We start from the raw sequence: 16,909 nt of genomic DNA, 5'->3' as shown, positions 1-16,909 counted from the left end.
AACTAATAGTTTTAAATATTGAGGAATGTTGAATAGAATGTATTATTTTAGTGGATATGGGATTTACAAATTTAAAGGCAATATTTTGATCTAAAATCTTTAAAATTATTCCTTTCTTATTTACCGAGAATGGATAAAGTTGGGATAGGAATTGAGTTCCTGATATTATTTATTCATCTAAGTCCTTAACTAATATAAAGGTATTTTTCAGATAATATCCTTGATTGTAAATATGTGCATTAGAGAGTTTGTAGGGAATTTGTAATCTTTGACCATTGGCACTATGTAATTTTTCTAAAGTTTTTTCAAGGTATTTAGTACGTATTAAACCTTCTCGTATATAGTTTTGATCAGCCCCTGAGTCGATTAAGACCTTAAAAATTAAATAGTATTCCTTATTTATGACAAGATTAATAATAGAGTACCATTTTTGTAATTGAACTTTATTGATAAGATTAATAAAAGATTCATGAGAAATTTCATTGGCTTTGTTATTAATTTCAACGTTTTCAGGATTTTCAGATGTGGAAGGGTGATCAATTATTTGTTGAGTTTGAAGTGATAGGAGTTCAAATTTAATTCGAGAATTTTCTTTTCTTAATATTAGATATTTCTTCTTTCATTGTATTTATTTCTCTTTGAAGATCGGGAATAGTTACTAGTTTTGTTTTAGATTCAAAGCAAAAAATTATCGGTAGAAAATAACAAGTTTTTTAAGCGGTTTTTTATTGGATTTTTTGGAAATTTAAAGGCCCAATGACATTATCGTTGAGCTATGGCATTTTTGCAATTATCTTTTCTTCTCCACTTAGGGTAGCAAAAATCGTGGTTCTCTTTTTTCTTTTGATGAAGGTGAGCAACCGCAAGAGAGAAAGAAAAACAGAGGGAAGCCGGCGGTCTGAAGTCCACGAGCCGCTGAAGAAGATTGGAGGAATTGAAACCGTCTGAGTTAGCCGATTGATTTTCCAGTCCGGCGACGTCGACAGTTGCGTCCGGTCTGGGGAGGTTCGGTCTGAGCAGTGGTTTTGTCTGACAGCGGTTGTTAGCGAGAGATACGCGCGAGTCTGCACGTGATTTGTTGGGCAATAGCACACTGTTTTTGGACTGTTTTTGCAGCGGGTTGTTCTTAGTTTTCAGAGGTGACATTGTGTGCGGGTTTCTCAGTATCAGTGGATACAAAAATTACAAATTGGTGATTTCGTTGATGATCTGTAATTTGTAAAATTTCTTTATTGCTCATTAATAAATTAATTCAAGCTGGTTCTCAAAGTGGATGTAGACCAAACTTATCTTGGTGTTCTTTACTGCTTTCGATTTATTTCTGCCGTTCTGTTTGGCCATCTAAGTTAGGTTCAGAAACTCTCACATTATCGCTTTAAGATTGTAATGTTGGAAACTTTGTTGTTTATGTTCTTCTATAATAAGAACTTTAAATTTTTTAAAATATTCTTTTTTAAATTGTTGATCTTCAATTTGACTAATGGTTTCAAAAAGAATTTCTTGGTCTTTTGAAATGAAATTTATAGTTTTATTGCATATACGTGTTCCTATTTCATTTTCACATGAGGATAATTATGTTTCAAAATCATAATTATCAGTATTTTGTTGGATTTCAAAATTTTGGTCATAAGAGAATTCTTCATTGCTATCTGATGAAGAGGAAGGGTTTGAAAGTAATAATAAATTTAATAATTGAATTTTTAAACCTTTTTCTATTTCTTTGCTATTAATTTTCCTTTTCATAGGGCAATTGAGAGCTATGTGTCCTTTTTGCTTACACTTATAACAAGTAATTTCTTTTCTCTTCTGAGTAATTTATAATTTTTAAATCTTCTTTTTTGTTTTGATTTATAATTTTGTTTGTTTTGATTATTTTTAAAATATCCTTGGGTTTTATAAGGTTTCTGTAAAAAAAATCTAAACTTCTTAGGTCGGTTTCTTCTAAGGGAGCTTGTATTTTCACATAACCATATTGAGCATAAAAGGATCCAAGTTTTTGCCTTTGCTTATGAAATTCATTTTTCATTTTTGCTTTCAATTTAAGGTCAGTGTATAAAGCTAAACCTTCATTGTTTATAAAGTTAATTAGTTCACCATAGCTTAGATTATCGAAATGAATTGTACCATGATAAGTTTGTCTTATTGTTTGGCATACTTTTTCGGCAAACAATTTTGGTAATCCTGAGAGGAATTTTTCTTTCCAATATTGATTATTGCAGTATGTTCAAGTGTAGACTTTGCTTAAGAAAACATCTTTATACCATCTAAAATCTTGAAGTTTTGGACAAGTAAGGTTAGAAAGTATTTCAGAACTTCGTTCTTGAAATTGGATGGGTTCTCCTATAAAGTTTTTGGTAATGGTATAAATCAAAGTTGTAACAGCGTCCTGTGTTTGATTGATTCCTGAGCCACTTTGTTCAATTTTAATGGCAATTAATATTCTTATTTTGTCACTTGAGGATACACAATTATCTCACTATCCTTTTAAATTTTCAGTGAATCAAGAAATTTGCATTTGAGCAATTTGGTGATCTGTATTTTGGTGTATCTTGTAGGCAGTAACAACTAAGATCATCTCATGCATTAAATTTAGAATTTGGTGTTCAGTCATACCATCTATATTCCATTCATAGATGTCATTTCCTGTATATTGAACCTGGTTAATTGTCTTTCTTCATATTGCATGTCAGGGAGAGAAGGTCTGGAATAATAATTTCTTAATGTTGGATATCTAGGATTTGTTATCTTTTGAAGAGTAAGGTTCTGGAATTGTTCTTCCAGGTTATTATCAAAATTGTCTTCTAGTTTGTGTATGTCAGAATGATTTTCATCAGGGGTTTCATTAATGGTATTAACTTTTGATGTTGATGTATTTATGATTTTGTATGAGTTTAAATTTAAAATTTTTAATTGAAGATTAATTGTGTCTAAAATATTATTAGATTCTTTACTTGAAAAATTAATTAATTTTAGATCTTTATCCGAAATTTCAAAAGGTCTAAATAAAGGTTTTGTCTTATCAATTTGGTTGAGGTTGTGATTTTATAGGATAATGTTAGGGTTCGAGTTTGGATTCTATTCTTTCCACTTAGTTGGATATTGTATGTAAGATTTTATTGAAATAATTATTCTGTAATTGTATATTTTTAATATATTTTAATGTTGGCACTTTTGTTTCGCTTTCAGGTATGTCAATCATCTTGAAAGGAGAAGTTATCACTTCTTGATCATTGTTATTTTGAAACTTAATTTCTTCTAAAGGATGATAAGTAGAAGTTATATATTTTTTAGGATTCGTAGTCTCCCACGTGGGAAGAGAGGTTTTTGTATTAATAGTTTGATATGAAGGAGATGTTATGTTTTGATAACGTCTTATATTTCATCCAATGGAAGAAATATATATTTATTTTAAGTTTTTCCATTGTTTTGTAATATTCATCATGAATCTCACTTTATTCAATTTTATTAAAGGATTCAAAAAATATATTTCTTAAGAATTTATTTTTTTCAGACCAATATTCTTTATCTAATTCTATTTTGTTAATTATAAAAGGTTTAGAAATAACATTTAATTGATTAATGTTTTGCATATCAGAATGAGTTGGAGATAAAGTTGGATCCTTATCTTTTGTATAAAAAGTTGTAGTATTGTATTATCAAACCGTACTCCTTAAGGTTTATAGAAGTACTTGGTTGAGGAGGTTCATACGTAGTAGAAAATCTAGGAAGTTCCATTCTTGAAGATTGAAACTATATTTCTACCCTCCCATCTTTATTTTCAATAATTTGAGTTAATTTTGGATTTTCAATCGATGGTTTAAAGGTATCTTCTAAATTCCATCTGGGATTATGAGTAATTTGATTCCAAGATATCATTTTTGGAGTGAAAGTGTTTGAGTATTCAGTATTGACTTCCATTAGAAGGGTTTGATTTTTAGGCGAAGTCTTAAGAGCTTTAGGGGATAAATTTGTATGCGTTAATTTGTAGTGTATTCGAAATATTCCTATAATGGATTCAATTTGTGGTTCCCAATCCATGTTTAGAATTTTAATATCAAGCATCAAAGATTGAAGTATATTTGGATCATTTAGTGAAACTGAAAAGTTTGGATAGCAATTAAAGTAAACTGGTCCTTTTTCTAGATTTGATTCAACTATAGAAAGTATTGAATTTGAAAATTTGCTATGTCGTTTATCACGTAACAGTAAAAGAATTGGGGTATCTAATCCTATCCTATAAAGAGGTTTTATGACAATATGAACTAATCCTATATGAAGAAATTTACATTTTTCTTGGTATTGAAGAATTGATTGTCTTGAGAATAAACATAATTTACATTTTTCTGAGAGTTTATTAATTGGGACTGATTGTTATGTGGTTTTGATTCTATAATCTTGAAGAAAGTCAAATTTTCCTATTTGATAAATAGTTTTGACATCTACGTTTGGTATATTCCAATTATGGAGGTTCTTTTCTATCTTTGCTATTTGATGCACTTGACTATTGATTATGGAGAGTTGAGAATCATTTGTATAATCTTCAATTATGTTTGAATATTTTGTAATATGTGCTTTAGAGAGTATTTTTCCAATTAATTTTGATATTTAAAATTTAAAGCTTAAAGTGTTATTAAGATTCTACTTATCTATTGTGACGAGTAATCAAGATGCTAAAATTCTATAACACTGAAACACCAAGCTTACCAACGGTCTTACGATTCTGCTGTTGGAAACACAAGGTTTACCAAAGTGCTATTCAATAAAATTATTTAGCAAAACTTGATTATCACCACAAAAGATATTTAGAATATTATTAAGACAAAAGCCTATAAATCTTTAATGCCAATTTAATTGAATTAATACACTCTACTAACATGTATAGTTTTGATATCGGATTGGGTTGGGTCCACCCAAATTTTTAAAAGTGTAACCGGAACCCAACTTGTTCAGATTGTCAGATCATTTGAACATTTCTAATTAAAACTTCCAACCTTTTGATATTCGTTCAATATTGTATTGGACTAAGAATTAAAACCTCTAACCTTTTGATTAAGCTCATGTTTGCGACAATACATATTTTATTAGAATTAACTCTAGAATTAAATATTAAACACAAAAGTCTAATGAATTAACAAATATATTAAATCCAAAAGGCTTAAATTACACTAGAGTCTTTGTTTGGTGAGGTGGGTTTGGTGGTGGGGCCACTCTTATCATTATCATCAGCCCACTCAACCAAAAGTTACATATGACTCGTTTGTTTATGGTCTTTAGGTCAAAACTTCGATTTTCAATATTCCAAATTTTCTTCTAAGATTCCTTTTTTTTTTAAAAAAAAAAAAAAAAAAAAAGTTTATATTATATTTTTAATATATTTTTTTTGTTTCATAAAAACTCATTTTGAAATTATGTATATGATATGTTTATTTATTGTCATTTAATGGGCTATTAAATTTTACTTAAATTTTAATCGAAAATAATAAAAATAATAGTCAATTTTAGAAGTTAAATTATATAAGTTATTTAGTTCATCCAATAGGATAAATTTATAATTTATAAGCTTTTATCATGTGGATGTTTTTTTAGTTAGACTTAATTGATTAGATTTTTAATCAAATGGGATGAGATCATGATTTTTATAAATTAAAAAAGGCAGTTGATATGTTTGAGTTTTTATAAATTAGTAATAATCAGATCCCTCACATAGAGATTAAAAAAAGTATTATTCATTAAAATGTTGAATTTGAATTACATAGAAAACTCCCAAAGAGAAAATTGATATTAAAAAGAAGAGATCAAATGGTAAGAAAAGAAAGGGCAAATTCAAGCAAGACCCTTCAATAACAACAATGAAGAAGAGTATGAGTAAACGTGTAGGTGGAAGTGCATGAAATGTTAGGGTGTTCATTTGATACGACGACAGAGAGTGATTCCGTCACCAACAGGGAGCATACAAATCTCAATTCTAGGGTCGATAGCGAGAGCCTTGTTGAGTTCCAATACAAAGTCCCTGTAATACCTAACATACTTGCGCATGGGTGCATCGGGTGGAGCAACCACCGACCCATTCCATAGAGTGTTGTCGTACCCGATCACTCCCCCAACTTTGACCAGATCGATCAATCTTTTGTGGTAATTTATGTAGTTATCTTTATCAGCATCCACGAATATGAAGTCATAGCTTCCATGATTCTTTTCCTGCAGTTTACCACACATTATCAACTTTCATAATAATCCTATTTTTTATTTTGAATCATTTGTATTAATAGTTTAATTTCCAACTCGAACTTATAGAACTTTTTACATTGAATTTTTAAATATTCTATTTTACTCTTTTGATTTATTTATTGCTAAGCTTTCTTGTATCATACTCATTCTTCTCCGAACAAGTTACTCATACAAGTGGAAAATCTTGATTAGTGTTGTAATTATTAATCATTTTACCTTTTTTCTTTAAAAAAAATTCTTAAACTAGACAAAGATTCATTGAATTAGGGGAGAGTCGTACAAATAAAAGAGTGCATTTTGGGTATGATTTGGACATCTAAAACCTAAGCTTGAGAAAGCCCATAGGGTTAAGTAGATGACTTAATATTAAATGAATTTAGGAAATTTTGTTTTCAATTAATACACCTAACTCATATCCCACACTATTTGCAAATGAGATTACCCAACCCTTCTTTCCTTAATATAATTAAATTACTAAAACTAATAAAACCAAAATAAACTTATGTTGTGACATTTATTGTCTTGAATTTTATAGCACCGAATTAGTGTCGTAATTTATTTTTAACCTTTTTCTTATTGAGAATCCCACATAAAAAAATGTGATTTTAAAATGGGTGAAAAATCTAGAAATTAAAAAATATGTATATTAGCAAAAAAATTTAAAAAAATGATGATAATGAATAATAAAAATCTTACATCGGCGACCATCTCATCAAGAACAGGAAGAGCAGGGCCTTCTTTGAATTCAATCTTATGAGCAACACCGGCTTTCTCAATCACCGGCAAACCCAACTCATAATTTTCTCTGTTAATATCCATAGCCAGAATCTAAAACCACAAACAAATAATCTCAGAAAACTCACATTTGATCAATTTTGCTACAGAAACAAATCGAAAGAATTAACACACCGTTCCATCTTCAGGAAGAGCTAGGGCTGTAGCGAGAAGCGAGTAGCCAGTATAAACTCCAATCTCCATCGTTTTCTTCGCATTAATTAACTTCAATAACATGTTTAAGAACTGTCCTTCATCCGCTGATGTCGTCATTATGTTCCTATTTCCCAGATCCATTCCGATTTCAAATTAATTTCAATTCAAATTCCGCCATTAAAAACACACACACAATCGTAAACAATTTGCTAACCATGGATGTTTGGCTGTTAATTCTCTTAATTCCTTCATCGATTCAGGCTCCCTTGGATAAACGCTCGTCTCCAGAATGTACTGAATGTGAATTTTTTCAGTAATTTGAAGAATTGAAAAAGAGATTGGGAGAATCCGATTGTGGTTTTAGGTTATTGATTACCTGATACAGAGCATCGCTTTGCAAGAGGCTCTTGTGGCCGACTTCTTGGTGCCTTCCGGCTTGGTTCTGGTCTTCTTGTCCGTTTTTTGTGGAAGCCATTGCCGGAGAGTGATGAACTTTCTCTTTAATTTTCTTTGCTTTTTTCTTTCTGGTTTTCCGGTGAGGTCTCTGTGTTTTGCGGTGAGAAGGGAAAATGGAGGTCGTTTAAATAGAAAGACGACGGCCCGGTTCGAACCGGTGATGACTCGGGTCAATTTGTACAGAGTTGGGTCGGGGGTTGGTGAAGGTTATTGGTGAGAATGTCGGGTCCACATTAACAGACTTTTCTTTTTTCCTTTTAATTTTATTGCTGATTAATGGCCTAATTCGAGGTTTTTTTTTAAAGAAAAAGAAGAAAAAATTTTCAAAATAAACTTCGTTAAGCAACAAGCAAGGTCCTCACTTAGAGCAAATAAAGCTATATGGTAGCACTCCATTTTTTCGGTTTGGCAATAAAAAAAAGTATTCTTAATTTCAATTTAATTTTTCTAATTCATTTTCATTTGTTTATAAATTTTGTCATTTTCATATGTTTATAAATTTAATATCGACATAAAGAATAGTGAAAATAACTATAATTTAAGTGATAAGTTATGTGTTATTTTTTAGCATAATTATTTTATATTTATATTGAATAGATAAACCATAAGATCATTCATGTCAATTTGTCAAAAATATATATATACCGGATCCCATTGACAAATTGATGATGGTTCCGAATTGATGATGTTTATAAAGTGACTATTGTCTTCCTCAACCAAAACTTTTAATGTTCTTAATGGATTTCTCTCCAAAATCTGAATGCCCTTAGTGGATCTCTCTAGATGAGATTTAAGAAAGACTGAGTGCTTATCATTTTAGTATATTGGGGACCATAGCCCTAAAGTCTCTTTATATACTAGTTAAATTAGGGTTCCCACTAAACCCTAATTAACTAGGAATGACTTCTACTCATAAAGTCCATACTCAATTAGGAATCTAGGTCTTAATTAATTAGATCACATGATAGGGTTCATTCTAATAAAATAACCCAATGTGATAAATTATTAATCCACATACATAACCCATATTTTAATTAAACGTATTATTATTTAAATACATCTAACAATCTCCCACTTAACTATGTCTGCCTGATATAATTAAATCGCATAAACCTTAGGCGTGCATAAATAGGTTATTTCAATAATAGAATTCCCATTTAGTTCAATCCGTCCATCTCTTGTATTAGCATAGAATCAAGGCAACTTTCGTCACTACCTTTGTAACTAAGCATTCCTTGATCATCAACTCCAATACATTCAATAACATAGATCAAGTATGGATGGATAGCATGGAAACTACATGCAAAGTGATCTAGATCATGCCTGTTTCCAACTAGTCCAAATTCCTTAGTGGGATCATTTTTAAAAACTTTATACTAAATTGCATGCATGATAAACAAGGTCAGATGATAAAACATAAACCATCGACTTTATTTTATATAGAAAATAAACAAACTAAGGTCAAAGAACATCCTCAATAATAAACTCCTACTAAACCATGGAATCAGAAAAGTGACTAACATCCATGCGAGCAATATGCTCATGAAAAACTTTAGGTGGTAAACCTTTAGTCAATGGATCTTCCACCATAGAGTTTGTTCCTATGTGTTCTATCGAAATTTGACCATTCTAAACTCTTTCTTTAACAACCAAAAACTTCACATTTATATGCTTTGACTTCGTATTGCTTCTGTTGTTGTTGGAATACATCACCGCCGATTTATTGCATAAAAGAATTTTAATGGTCTTTATATGTGAACCACTTTCTGCAGCCCAATGACAAAATTTCGCAACCATATTCCATGATTGGATGCCTCATAACATTCTATAAACTCTACAGCCATGGTATAAGAAGTCATAAGTGTTTGTTTAACACTTTTCTAGGATACAACTCCTCCAACTAACATGGAGATATAGCCTAAAGTAGATCGCAAAATGTCTTGGCATCCAACATAATCGAAATTAGAATACTCAATGATCTCCAAACCTTGATCTCCGATAAGTGAGCATATAATCTTTTGTCGTCTGTAAATACCACATTACCCATTTGGCGCTTTCCAATGATCCATCACCAGGTTGCTCAAATATCTACTTAACACTCCAACCATGAACATAATATTTGGACGCGTACAGACATGAGCGTGCATTAGACTTCCAATAGCCGATGCATAGGGAACCTTCTGCATCTTCTTAGTCTCGAGTGTGGTCTTAGGGCATTAACCTAAATGAAATTTATCACCTTTAACGAACGGGGTATCTCCTAGTGCACAATCTTTCATACAAAATCTACTAAAAAATCTTTTCAATGTAGTTCTTTTGTGACAATCTCAAAATACCTTGAGAATGATCTCGCAGTATTTGAATTCCTAATACAAAAGAAGTATCACAAGTTCCTTCATCTCAAAATTTCTTTTGAGAAATCTTTTAGTGTCATGCAATAAACCTACATCATTATTTGCTATGAGTATGTCACTGACATATAACACCAAAAAGATTGATGTACTCCCACTGAACTTGTGATATACACAATCTTCCACTATATTCACCTCAAAACTAAAGTATCCTTCATGGAATTTGTGATACCATTGACGAGAGGTTTGCTTGAGACCGTAGATGGATTTCTTCAATTTGCACAATATAAATTTTGAATTATCAGACACAAAGTTTTATGATTGCACCATATAAATCGACTCATTCCCATTGAAAAGCGCAATTTTTACATCCACCTGGTGTAGTTCTAAATCAAAGTGAGCTACCGGTGCCATGATTAACCTAAAAGAGTCAATTGATGAAACCAGAGAGAAACTCTCATTATAATCAATGTCTTCCTTTTGAGTAAAACCCTATGCAACAAGACAAGCCTTATATCTTTCGATATTGCCGTGCAAATCCCTTTTGGTTTTAAATATCCATTTACAACCTATAGGTTCACTCTTGATAGCAATTTGACAAGTTCCCAAACGTTATTGTCTTTCATGGATTTTATTTCCTCTTCCATAGTATTTATCCACATTTAAGAGTTAGAACTTTGTAGAGCTTGTTGGAAGTTGATTAGATCATCTTCCATTATGCCCAGATCATCCTAATGTTCTTGAAGAAATATAATATAATCATCTAGAGTTGCACTTCTTTTTTCTCTAGTGGATCTCCTTAGTAGCATTTCTTGAAGTTATTGAGTTTAAACTTCAATATTGTCTTGTTTTATAATTGGTTCTATAGGGAAGTCAAGAATTGGAGCCTGAACATCATTTATAACCCATTAGAACAAGAAACTAATTCCTCTTCAAAGACAACTTTCCTTATGTTATCTTCCCCCTCAAACTCAACATCCTCAAGAAATCTAGCATTTCTCGTCTCAAACAATGATCTAGAAGTGGGATCATAAAACTTAAAACCCCAAAAGTACTCAGAATACCCAACAAAATAGCAGTTAATAGTTCTTGAGTCCAATTTTCTTTCATTAGGCCTGTAAGGCCTAGCCTCAGTTGGACAATCCCATATGTGAAGATGTCTAATACTAGGCTTCTTTCCTGTCAATTCATAAGGGATTTTAGCTACTACATTACTAGGTACCCTATTAAAGATATATGTTACATTCTTTAGTGCCTTACCTCAGAAGGATTCTGATAGAGAAGAATGACTAGTCATACTTCTTACCATATCCTTAAGTGTTCTATTTCGCCTTTCTATTACACCATTCATATTGGGTTTGTCCGGCATAGTGTATTACGGAACGATTTCACATTCCACTAGGTATTTGGCAAAGGGCCCTAGACGTTGTTCACCTGATCCATCATATCTATTATAGTATTCACCACCACAATCAGATTTAACAGTCTTAATTTTCTTTCCAAGTTGAAGTTCAACTTCAGCTTCGAAAGACTTGAAAACGTTCAAAGATTAAGACTTTTCATGAATTAAATATAGGTACTCATATCTTGAATAGTATTTGACAAAAGGCCCTAGACGTTGTCTATGAACGTAATAAAATATTGTTGTCCATTCCAAGAAGCCGTAGGGAATGGACCACAAATGTCTATATGTATTAGTTCTAAGACATCTGAGCCTCTATTGGCACCTAATTTTCTTATGTTTGTTTGTTTTCCCTTAATACATTCCACACAAACATCGAAGTTACTTAAATCAAGGGAAATAAGAATTCATCTGACACAAGTCTCTAAATTCTCTATTTTGAAATGTGACCTAAACGCTTGTGTCATAACATAGCGGAGTTCTCATTTAATTTACGCTTTGTACCACATGAATTAGATAACAGAATCTTGTAAAATGAAGCAAAAGAATCAAACATATATAGATTATCAAACCGGTACCAATAATCTTGGAATCTTGAAAAAGACTAACTTTATTATTTCCAAAAGAACAAGAAAAACCAAATTTGTCCAAACTGGAAATAGAAACTATATTTCGTCTAAATGACGGTACAACAAAAGTCTCATTCAAATCTAAATAACAACCAATTTTTAAAAGTAGTATAAAATTTTCAATAGCTTTCATTGGAATTGCTTTGCTATCGCCCATATAGATAAATTTTTCAACATCACTTGGCGGCTAGCTCCATAGGCAACCCTGCATTGATATACTTATGTGAGTAGTAGCACCAGAATCTATCCACCAAGTATCTATAGATACATAAACTAAATTAACTTTAGAACAAACTAAAGTAAGAAGTTTACCCTTCTTTACATGCCACTTGGCGTACTTGGGACAATCTTTCTTGAAGTGACATTCTTTTTTGTAGAAAAAAACAAGGATTTTTAGTGGCTTGTTTCTTATTTTTATTTTGTTGAGATGTCCCTTCTGCAACATCCACAAATTTCATTTTCTTCTTATCACGAGAGCCAGTTGCCAAATGAGCACTTTCCATTATTTCTCTCTTAATCCTATCTTCTTCTTGCACACATAGTGAGATAAGTTCATTAATATTCCATTTATCCTTCTGAGTATTATAGTTTATCTTAAACTGAGTGAATTGTGCAGGAAGAGAGCTAAGTACCAGATGCATGAGTAAATTTTCATTTATCTCGATATCAGGTGTCTTTAATTTACCTGCGAGATTGGACATTTTCATAATGTAATCCCTTACGTTTTCATTGTCCTTATACCTCATAGAAGATAAAGAAGCCAAAAGACTACTTGCTTCCCCTTTTTCATTTTTAGCAAAATATTTCTTAATTTGAGCTAGGAACTTATTGACATTTTCACTTTTCATGATAAAGCCCTGAAAAGACTCCGGAATAGAGTGCCTAATGATCATTAGACATGCGATTTGACCATTCCACTTCTCTATATTAGTTGTATTTGGTTGTTCCTTAGTAGAAGTAGGGTTATCGATCTTTAATGCATGGTCTAAATCCATACACCCGAGAAGTATCTCTAGGCTTTCCTTCCAAATCTTGAAGTCCTATCCATTCAACTTAGGGATTGAACTCATATTTTCAGATATTTGAGTAAGACCAACTGAAACAATAAACAACGAAACATATACTCACAATTAAAATATAACAAAATAATTTCACATATGTGGTGGACCCCCTTTAACAAAATACCTAGCACAACATTGATGTTTAGCCTTTAGGCAAAAACACCGATTGTAAATGGTACTCTCAACGTAGTAATCAAACTACTGACAATAAACCCTGTAAAAAAATAAAGCCTTTCTTTGGACCGACTATTTTTCACATGAGCAATCCTTATAATTGTCACATACTCGTTACCACATGCATACCCACAATTTGGCCAAATAGTTATCTTCCTTTGGACCGATACTTATTCACATAAATTCATGAATATGCACATCTTATATTTCATAATTAAAATCTAGATAATAGAGACTACTTTGATAACATATTTTTTTGACCAATCCAACCTAAAATATAAGACACAATAATATAACAATATTATTGTAAAAAATAATGGGAAAAGAACACCAAATAGTCTTTACCAAAATTCACCAAATAATTGCATATACATAATACAATTAAAGCAACATAAACATGAGAATATCACCAAATATCATTAATCAAATTTAAATTTAAATTCACCAAAATATCAATCAAATTAAAATTAAAATTTGCTACATTGTCAATCAAATTTAAATTTATGTTCACGAAAAATATCAATTATCAAGATCAAACTCAAGTCCATAAAATAATCAACTAAATTTAACTTAAAATTGAAATATGATCAATTAAGCTTGAATTCACATCATAATTAATAAAATTAAACTTATCACAAATGATTAATTAAACTTGAACTTAAATTCATAATATGGTTAATCAAATTTAAACCTAAATTCATAATATGATTAATCTAACTTAAACTTGAATCTATCAATCTAACTTTAGATTGAATACATCAGATGTAACAGAAAACATGGAGGATGATTTTGGTATTTTGCCCTATTCAATTTCTTGTTATTTATTCACCAAATGAAATAAATTGTGTATTTTTATAATTTTTCTTTTAAAAAAAGTATTTGGATTAGGTGACTGAATATATGGAAAACAATAATTACATTTGCATTTCAGATTCTAAATTCTTCTGCCAAATAGGTATTAAATAACAATGAAAACATGAAAATACAACTTTATTTTAATTTTGATTTTAGGTCACCAAATTTATATTCCTCAAGATTCTAAAGTTCTTTCTTTTCTTTTCCCATCCACATTATTCCTTGGAAAATTTTAAAATTGAAAAATTATATATGAAAAATGTAACGTAAAATTTTGCTTATTTCTAAGATATGGTTTGGTAAATGGATAACCTCGTTTTTCCATTAAATTTTTATGACATGATAAACTATTAAAATGTAAAATTTAGTGGTATAAATTATTTATTTAATAAAATATGAATTATTACTCTCAAGATCGATGTTTTGATTCATTAAAAATGTTAATTTTACTGATTTAGTCCATCTAAAATATTTTTCTAACTCAATAAGAAGAAAAAAATAGCTCTAAACGAGCGAAACTTACACATGTTGAGTTATTAGTTTGTATAACTCAATCATTTGATTAATTGGGTAAATTAACAGAGTAAAATCATGAAATTGGGGTACTTATTTAAATTGAATATTTATGTTCATACTTCACAAAATTAGAAATTCTAGTTATTTAAATAAATTGACTTTGTAGTACTCATTGGACTAGTAGTTAATTGACAACTTGTATAATAGTTTGTTACTAATAGTTGATAGTTGAAACTTTGAATACTTTGAATAATCTGAATAAAACGACAATGTTAAAAACATAAAATTAAATCGATACATTTTAAAATTCTAAGTATAAATCCTTGTACAATAAGCTTGCTTTTGAATTTTAATTAAAAAACAAATATAATCTAGATATTATCAAATATAAAATGGGAAATAAGAAATTTCTAGTAGAGTACATTTATATTTATATTTATTCTTATTTTTGTTTTAATACAAATACAACAACTATTAAAAATAAGGGATAGAACCTTCAGACTCCAAAGAAGAAGACTATTGAACTAACTGCTAAGTACTCTTTCTCTCTCAAATCATATATTATTAATTTAGGGTGTGTTTGGTTCAATTCTTTAAAATGTTTAATTTTGAAAAAAAAAATGAAATTGTTGGTAATTACTAAAATAGTTTTTAAAATATTTTCAAAGTATATTTTAAATTATCTTTATCAAAAGAATCTAAATAAAAAAATAATTTTTTTAATCAATCCAAACAACTCCTTAATTTCTAATGATTTATTGATTTTCGAGGGTTTGAAGTTAAGTATTTATTGATAAAATTCGTTTTCCTAAGGAAATAAAATATTAATTTGTAATCCGCAAAATATGTGTTCCTCAAAAAAATATTAAAAATGTGGTGGGGCCCAACGGAGAACTTTGTTAATGCAGTGGGTGAGTGGATATGCGGTTGGTGAGGCAACTTCAAAAAGTCGCGAAGAGTTGGAAATGTTCATCACCATACAGCGTTGCCACGTCAAGCTTCGAAATAATTTTAATTTTTTTTCCTTTAAATTTTGGACATATCGAAATTACAACTTTGTCCCTCACATTTTTGAAGAGAGGATATATCTGTATACATTTTGGATTAATCTCATTCATATATGTTATGTAGCTAACTATATAATATAATTTATTATAACAAGCTACAAGAAATAACCTTTTCTTATAGCATTTTTGAAACACTACTAAAAAATCCAAAAGTTGCATCATCTTCTCTTTTATAAATTTTAGTCTCCTCTATATATCTCCGGCTCTCTCCCTCTCAAACTTTGTATCCCTTCCTCTCTTTCAAGCTTTCTTCAACCTCTTCTCATCTCTTTGGCCATGGCCGGTCCATACTTTACGCGGACAACTACCGCCAACGTGACTCCAATTGGTACGTGGTGAGACAAAACGTCATTGCAAGAAACATTACAATTAGCTCTGAACTTCACCCGCAAAATACGTGACACCAATTGTGCAATGATTAAAGTTTTTAAGATTTGCTATAATTCTAAACCATGTTTCTTAGGACTTCAAAGGCTATTATCAAAAGAATCAAATTCTTTGTATGTTCTCTTTTAGGGATATATATTTATACATCATACTTACTTTATTCTTCGTTTGTTACCATTCAAACCCATTTTTAGTTTTGTTTTGGGCAGAAACAAAGTCCTTCTATCGAGGATATTAAAGTACATGTTTAGGAGTGATTTTGAAATGATTAAAATCATTTTTGTTGTGTTACAAATCACTTTTATATTTCTTAAACTCTCTCATTTATCTTTTCATTAATCGTTTTTAGTTTTAAAGGATGTAGTGTCCATTGTCCATCATGAGGTTTCTCCTCTTCTATATGTTTTAATTGTTCTTCTTGTTCTTCTCGTGTTGTTTGTGTGTTTTTTAATTATTATTATTTAGCCTGAAAAAATGGGGTATTAAGTGCCTCCCAAACCAAGAAATAGGTTTCTAGAACAAATGTATTAGGATAACTTTTCTATATTTTAGTATCTTCTTGATTAATATGAAAAATAATGAAATGTTATTAAAAACACATTTTTTATTGAAGTTCTTTGGATGTCCTCCGTTCTTAATAAAGACATTTGTTAGAGTTAATTTCCTACTTTAATGAAACTTTTTTTAAAAAAAAGTTTGCATAGAGTAACAATTTTCAGTTCAAAAGCTTTTTAATTTCTATTGGCTTAGTTCTTATACTTTTAATTTTATAAATTTTAGTCAATGTATATAAACTTTAAAGTATGTGACAATTTAATTTTTATCATGAAAATTATTGTTAAAATTTAATCGA

General features: G+C 30.2%; 1 protein-coding gene across 1 annotated transcript; it reads right to left on the bottom strand.

Annotated features, from left to right (window-relative positions):
* Nucleotides 1-5,703: 5,703 nt before the first annotated feature.
* Nucleotides 5,704-7,755, bottom strand: CCOAOMT1 (S-adenosyl-L-methionine-dependent methyltransferases superfamily protein). Its single transcript, XM_039031434.2, has 5 exons — nucleotides 7,535-7,755; nucleotides 7,373-7,452; nucleotides 7,138-7,282; nucleotides 6,925-7,056; nucleotides 5,704-6,198 (listed from the first exon to the last, which is right to left on the bottom strand). Exons 1-5 carry the CDS (start codon nucleotides 7,631-7,633, stop codon nucleotides 5,905-5,907), a joined length of 750 nt encoding a protein of 249 aa, XP_038887362.1. The 5' UTR covers nucleotides 7,634-7,755; the 3' UTR covers nucleotides 5,704-5,904.
* Nucleotides 7,756-16,909: the final 9,154 nt, after the last annotated feature.

This window comes from Benincasa hispida, chromosome 5 (assembly GCF_027475165.1).
Source record: "Benincasa hispida cultivar pf3 chromosome 5, pf3_genome.v1.1, whole genome shotgun sequence".
In the NCBI taxonomy this organism is placed as follows: Eukaryota; Viridiplantae; Streptophyta; class Magnoliopsida; order Cucurbitales; family Cucurbitaceae; genus Benincasa; species Benincasa hispida.
The sequence above is the reverse complement of the archived record's forward strand: the minus strand, read 5'-3'. Positions and strand labels throughout refer to the sequence as shown.

Bases quoted from the DNA above. Each gene is read 5' to 3' on its own strand.
- CCOAOMT1 (XM_039031434.2), bottom strand. From the start codon at position 7,633: ATGGCTTCCACAAAAAACGGACAAGAAGACCAGAACCAAGCCGGAAGG. The intron at 7,453-7,534 runs GTAATCAATAAC...ATTCACATTCAG, and splicing joins AAAGCGATGCTCTGTATCAG to TACATTCTGGAGACGAGCGT. The intron at 7,057-7,137 runs GTGTGTTAATTC...TTGTGGTTTTAG, and splicing joins CTCTTCCTGAAGATGGAACG to ATTCTGGCTATGGATATTAA.